Source organism: Gekko japonicus, unplaced genomic scaffold (assembly GCF_001447785.1).
Source record: "Gekko japonicus isolate JY-2015 unplaced genomic scaffold, Gekko_japonicus_V1.1 scaffold182, whole genome shotgun sequence".
NCBI lineage: Eukaryota > Metazoa > Chordata > Lepidosauria > Squamata > Gekkonidae > Gekko > Gekko japonicus.
In genome coordinates, this window is record NW_015173128.1 from 1133880 (window position 1) to 1140620 (window position 6741).

The 6741-nt window shown below is 51.0% G+C and overlaps 1 protein-coding gene across 2 annotated transcripts in view; it reads left to right on the forward strand.

Moving 5' to 3' along the window:
- The first annotated feature begins 1669 nt into the window (after positions 1-1669).
- SPECC1 (sperm antigen with calponin homology and coiled-coil domains 1) overlaps positions 1670-6741 on the forward strand; it is a 134530-nt gene continuing 129458 nt past the window's right edge. For both annotated transcript variants that reach the window (XM_015422065.1, XM_015422067.1), the window contains exon 1: positions 1670-1839. In XM_015422065.1, the coding sequence (XP_015277551.1) occupies positions 1693-1839 (147 nt within the window). In that variant the 5' untranslated portion in view covers positions 1670-1692. The remainder of the gene's footprint in view (positions 1840-6741) is intronic.

Genomic DNA, 6741 nt, shown 5'->3' on the forward strand with positions numbered 1-6741 from the left:
TAAGTGCGCGGACTCTAATCTGGGAGAACCGGGTTTGATTCCCCACTCCTCCACTTGCAGCTGCTGGATGACCTTGGGCGAGCCATAGTTCTGACAAGAGTTGTCCTTGAAAGGGCAGTTCCTGAAAGAGCTCTCTCAGCCCCACCTACCTCACAGGGTGTCTGTTGTGCGGAGGGGAAGGGAAAGTAGGGTGGGGTTTAAATCCAATCTCCTCCTCCTCCACCTCTTCTTCTTCTATCTCTTCCTAGTTTTATGAGCAACTCTTAATAGCTCTGCTGAGTTCCTTTTGCGAAACAGCTCAGTTGAAAGCAGTACAGCCCCTGCTGGCGCCTGCTACACTCAGAATTCAGGAGTGAGAACAACAAATGGTAGAATCTGCTTTAAAAAGAATTCATTCTGGGAGACAGATTTAAACATTGCTGCGGAGAAAATAATTATGTCTGTGCGGTTGGTGATATGAGGATTCTGAGAGATGATATGCATGCTTGAAAGTCTAGGGGTGCCAGCCTCCAGGTGGGACTTGGGGATCCCCCGGAATCACAGCTCATCTCCAGACTACAGAGATCAGTTCCCCTGGAGAAAAGGGATGCTTTGGAGGGTGGCGGACTCTATGGCATTGGACTCCACTGGGGTCCCTGTCCTCCCCAGGCTCCACCCCCAAATCTCCAGGAGTTTCCCAGCCTGGCAACCCTACCTCCCCCATTCCCCGCTGGTGGCCGGGGGGACCTGGCAACCCTTCTGAAAGCTGGATGTAAGTGTTGCTTTACAGCTGACCACCGGCCCCCCACTCCAGCAAACAATTCCCCATCAACTGAGAAATCAGCGACATATGGTGTAATGTATTCATCCCCGACTGCGGAGGCGACCTGGTCGCCACGCGGTCAGGTGAAGTAGCAGAGCTTCGGGAATGAGAACAAAGGGTCAAGTGGATCCTAGCCCGCACCAATAGGAGGGCTCGGATCCCGACCGAGAGCCTATGGATCTCTCGGACACTGTAAATAGCCAATCACGGGTGTGGTGTGTGGGGGTGTTTCCTGGGTTATGTACACCGGCCTGCGAGCCGGCTCTTTGTCTTGTTCTGAACTAAGTAAAAGTATGTTGAGCTGAGATCACTCCCGTCTGCATACTTTCCATATTCACACTGGGTGATTAACAGGTGCTCCAAACCCACAGGAGTTTGAGCATCCCTGGTTGACTCCAGGGGCCAATAGGGCTCCACTCATAAAGATGCCAGCTCTAACGGAGTCATCTGGCCCCAGTGTGAGCCGCTTCTCCCTTGCCCTTGTGGGGTTATTCACTCGGACTCACCTGCTCCAGACTCACCAGCCGCGGACCGCCTGGTGAGGCACTGACCAGGTGAGAACGGGCAGCTGCCCCTCTGTTGCTAACTGCATGGCATGGTTAGCATGGAGTGGCATGGAGGTGCCCCTTCAGTGGCGGCCACAGGGGGTGAAAGCCGTGCTGAGAATGCAGTCGTTTGAAGGCTCCTCCTGTGAGCCTCTGTTGGATCTCTGTCTCGAGGAGATCAGAGAGTCTGTAGCATGTATCCATCCAGCTGCTCTGTAAAGCAATGCCAGATGTTCTTCAGGCTGGTCTCTTCTTTGGACCCAGAAGCTTTCACACTATTAACGTGGTCTCTCTCTCTCTCTCTCTTTGCCAGATCGACCCCCCACACACACACCTGGAAGGAAAATGAAAAGCACTGCCAGGCCATGGAGTGCCGTGTCTAAACAGGGGGGCCACGGGACAGAGCGAGGGAAGCCTCTGCCCGCCGCATCTGTGGGCATGAAGACCTCCAAGTCCTCCACCTCGCTTGCGTTCGATTCCCGGCTCAGCAAGGTGAGTGGCATGAGAGCGACTTGGGAGTTTCCAGTCAGAAGTGCAAAAGCCTACCCAGCGGCACCAAAACCAAGTTTCCTTGGCACCTGGGTTGCCAAAAAGAGGGCAGGGAGCTGATTTCTTTCCCCCCGCCCCACATGCATGGGTGACATTGTTCTAGATCTGAGGGAGCGGTTACTCATGGGTGGGGGGCTCCCGAGTCCAAGGACCTTCCCATTAAGCCCTGCATGGATAGAAAGGTTGGGGGAGAAGAGTCAAGAACACACCTGTTGGAATGGGCTGCCTCCGCTTTCATGGGGCCTGTTCAGCTTTGCTGCCCTGGTTCCAGCCAACAGTATTTCTGCACTGCTTCCGACATGGAAGGGTCCATACAGGCCATCTTATCCACACACCCCACACCCCTGCTCAATGCAGGACCAGCCTAACGCATCCCTGTCCAGCGTTTGTCCAGCCGCTGCTTAAAGACTGCCAGCGAGGGGGAGCTGATTCCACTGTTGCACAACTTACTGTAAAAAAGTTTTCCCCAATGCCCAGCTGGTACCTTCCCGCCTTTAATTTAAACCCATGACTGCCCATCCTCTCCTCTGCTGCCAACAGGAACAGCTTCCTGCCCTCTTCTAAGTGACAGCCCTTCAGATACTTAAAGAGAGCAATCACGCCCCCCCCCCCAGTCTCCTTCTCTGCATGCAACCTAAAAATCCATTGGGATGGACCCAAAGCATTTGCTTTTGAATCCCTATTCAGGGACAGTGTGCCAATGAGACACTTCAGGCTCGCCTTCCTCTACCTTGGTTTAGCACTGCATCTGAATACTCAAACTGTGGTTCTGTTTGCCTTGTCTTGAAGTGAGTTTGTAGCACATGGCTTGCTTTAGCCATGGCTGATGTCTGCACTGAGCAAACCATGGTTCTGGCAGGGCCCCCCCCCCCCCGGTCTCTCCAGCCCTTATGCTTGCAAAGCGACAAGCTGGCCTCACTGGTGTCCCCCTAAAGATGGTTTCCACTCAGTATTGTATTTTGCTATCCCTTTGACCACAGACCCAGTATTTACACCTCTGGGCAGGGGGTCATTTCCTGCAGGAGCGCAGCTCCGGCAGTAAAGAGCCCAGGGGGCGGGCACATGCAACAAGCCCCACCCCCTGCTCCCAGCAGCCCTCAGTCAGAGTAAGAAGCAGCCAGGTAAGCTGCAGAGCTCCCCCAGGCTCCCCGATCCAAAACAGTCCAGTGGCACCTTTAAGACCAAGTTTTATTCAGGTACAAGCTCTCCCTCCTCTGCGAGGACAGATCTGCACGTTCCTCCCCCCCCCCCAATAGCTGGCAATCCAAAACAGTCCAGTGGAGCCTGAGCGGTGGGTGCTGCCTTCTGACACATTTCCAGTGATGTCAGGGGGTGTGGCATATGCAAATAAGTTATGCCAATGAGCTCCTGCACCTCTTTTTCTACAAAATGACCTCTGCCTTTGAGTAGCTTTCACGGGGTCCCCAGTCAGTCACTGGTTTGGGGCCACTCTTGCCTGAGTTCAGCAAAGCTATGGCAGAAGGTGTTCCTAGTCCTAGTCCATTCCCTGGCGCCTGAGGCTTCCTGGGATATTTGGCATGAAGGGGGGGAGATGACTTTGCTTGCTGGGAAACTCCCTCAGTCAAAGGCTCCCGTGGAACATAGGGAAGAGATTAGGAGAAATATCCCAGAGAAATCGATTGTACTAAATGAATTTCAAAAAAGCAAAACAAAATACAGTGAAAAGGCACACGATAACACAGGAGACAGACTTTCAAACAGTGCAGTTGATCTAAGTGCACATGACCTAGGCTGTAGCAGGTTCCTCGGACCATGTTCCTTGCCGTAACAAGATGTCAGAGGGGTCTTTAACCCCTACTGATCCTCCTGTGGACCCCAGTTTCCACTGAATATTGGGGGAAATCCCAGATGTCTAGATACTTATGTTCAATGGCATCAAGATCTAAGCCAACCTCCTCTCTAAGAGCCACCCGCTGACTTAGCCAGTCCCATGTAAATCCCCATCTCTGATGTCAGAGGCTGCTGTTACCAATTAGAAAATCAGTTAATGTTAGTCCCACCCCCCAAGCATCTGGTAATGCCTCTGAACTTCCATGACAAATACATTCTAATGTAAACCCCAGGGGCATGAGATCCCAGACACTCTAGGTGGCGCTCTTGAGCCCTAGTAAAATGTTAGGTCTCTCTCTCTCTCTCTCTCTCTCTCTCTCTCTCTCTCACACACACACACACACACACACACACACACACACACACTCCATGTGCTTACCTTCAAGGGACATGTGGACTAGAAACTTGCTGAAATCAGCCTGCCAAATCCTGCAGACAGAACCAAGTTCTGAGCTTGCGTGTAACCACAAGGGTCAGAAGCTTGTTTTAGAAGAAGAGATTGGATTTATACCCCACCCTTCTCTCGGAGTCTCAGAGCAGTTTACAATCTCCTTTCCTGTCCCCTCCCCACAACAGACACCCTGTGAGGTAGGTGGGGCTGAGAGAGCTCGGAGAGAACTGTCCTTGAGGGAGCAGCTCTGACAGAACTACAGCCTTAAGTATGATCGCAAAGGGTCAAGGGATGATGTCTTACCCAGATGAGTCTGGAGTTGCTCTGCCCCTCCTCCCATCACTTTACCCCCCAAAAAAGGCAAGTTTGAGACAGAGCTACACATTGTCCAGTGAGACTTCTTCCGAGAAAAGCTGTGCTGCCACTTCTTTCAGCTCCCTGGGATTTGCCTTGAACGAAATGGACTTGAGAAGTTTTAATCGGCAAAGAAGAACATAAGAGAACATAAGAACATAAGAGACGCCAATGTTGGATCAGGCCAAAGGCCCATCCAGTCCAACACTCTGTGTCACACAGTGGCCAGAAATACCAGTGCCATCAGGAGGTCCAGCAGTGGGGCCAGGACATTAGAAGCCCTCCCACTGTTGACCCCCCCCAAGCACCAAGAAGACAGAGCATCACTTGCCCCAGAGCCCCTAGCTATACCTTGTGGCTAATAGCCACTGATGGACCTCTGCTCCATATGCTTATCTAATTCCCTTTTGAAGCCATCCATGCTTGTAGCACCCACCACTTCCTGTGGCAGTGAATTCCAAGTGTTAATCACTCTTTGGGTGAAGAAGTACTTCCTTTTATCCGTTCTAACCCGACCGCTCTGCAGTTTCATGGAGTGCCCACGAGTTCTTGTATTGTGAGAAAGGGAGAAAAGTACCTCTTTCTCTACCTGCTCTTTCCCATGCATAATCTTATAAACCTCGATCATGTCACCCCTCAGTCGTCTTTTCTCCAAGCTAAAGAGCCCTAAGCGCTTTAACCTTTCCTCATAGGGAAAGTGTTCCAACCCTTTTATCATTCGAGTTGCCCTTTTCTGCACTTTTTCCAAAGCTATAATATCCTTTTTAAGGTGTGGTGACCAGAACTGCACACAGTATTCCAAATGAGGTCTCACCATTGATTTATATAGGGGCATTATTATATTGGCTGATCTGTTTTCAATACCCTTCCTAATAATCCCCAGCATAGCATTGGCCTTCTTTATTGCAGTCACACACTGTCTCGACATTTTCAGTGAGTTATCCACTACAACTCCAAGATCTCTCTCTTGCTCAGTCTCTGCCAGTTCAGACCCCATCAATGTGTATTTATATTTAGGATTTTTGGCTCCAATGTGCATCACCTTGCACTTGGCCACATTGAACCCCATTTGCCATGTTGACGCCCACTCGCCCATCCTTGACAGATCCCCTTGGAGTGCCTCACAATCCTCACTGGTTTTCACCACCCTGAACAACTTTGTATCATCCGCAAATTTAGCCACTTCACTGCTTACTCCCATCTCCAAATCATTAATGAACAAGTTAAAAAGCAGTGGACCAAGTACTGATCCCTGCGGTACCCCACTGCTTACCACCCTCCACTGAGAAAATTGCCCACCTACACTCACTCTCTGTTTTCTATGAACTAGCCAGTTTTTGATCCATAAAAGGACTTGTCCTTCTATCCCATGATTTTTGAGCTTACTTAGGAGCCTTTGATGAGGAACTTTATCAAAAGCTTTCTGGAAGTCAAGGTAAATAATATCTATTGGATCCCCCTTGTCCACATGTTTGTTCACCCCCTCAAAGAACACTAACAGGTTAGTGAGACAAGATCTTCCCTTACAGAAACCGTGCTGAGTCTGCCTCAATAGGTTTTGTTCATCTATGTGCCTACTAATTCTTTCCTTAATAACGGTTTCCACCAATTTACCCGGTAGAGATTGGATTTATACCCCTGCCCTTCACTGCTCAAAGGTGTCTCAGAGCGGCTTACAAACTCCTTTCCCTTCCCCTCCCCATAACAGACACCCTGTGAGGAAGGTGGGGCTGAGAGAGCTCTTGACAGAAACGGCTCTTTTTCAAGGACAGCTCTTATCAGAGCTACGGTCTGCACAAGGTCATCCAGCCAGGTGCAAGTGGAGGAGTGGGGAATCAAACCCGGTTCTCCCAGATTAGAGTCCGCGCACTTCACCACCACACCAAACTGGCTTGTTTGCTCCTCGCTGCTGGACAGTTTGTCCAGAGACTTTGCTCCAGAAGCCAAAGGAGCCAGGAAGTCACCTCCTCCCTCTTCGGGCAGGCTGGTTGCCAGCACCCAGGACCCGTCTTCACCCGGGCTTCCTCCCACGGTACCTTGGCTGCCGGAGGAGGCTGTGCTCCCAGCAGGGCCTGCAAAACCCACGTCTTGTGAGTCAGATCCGGAGATAAAAGGAAAGGAAGTCAGTCGGGAATGAAGCTGGACGCTAATGACACGGGAGCCCCCAGAACTGGGAATGTTTCTCATTTCCCCTCTGCAGTGCTTCTCTCTGGCTTATCAAGGCCCGGGTTTTACAAGGTCTCCCACTT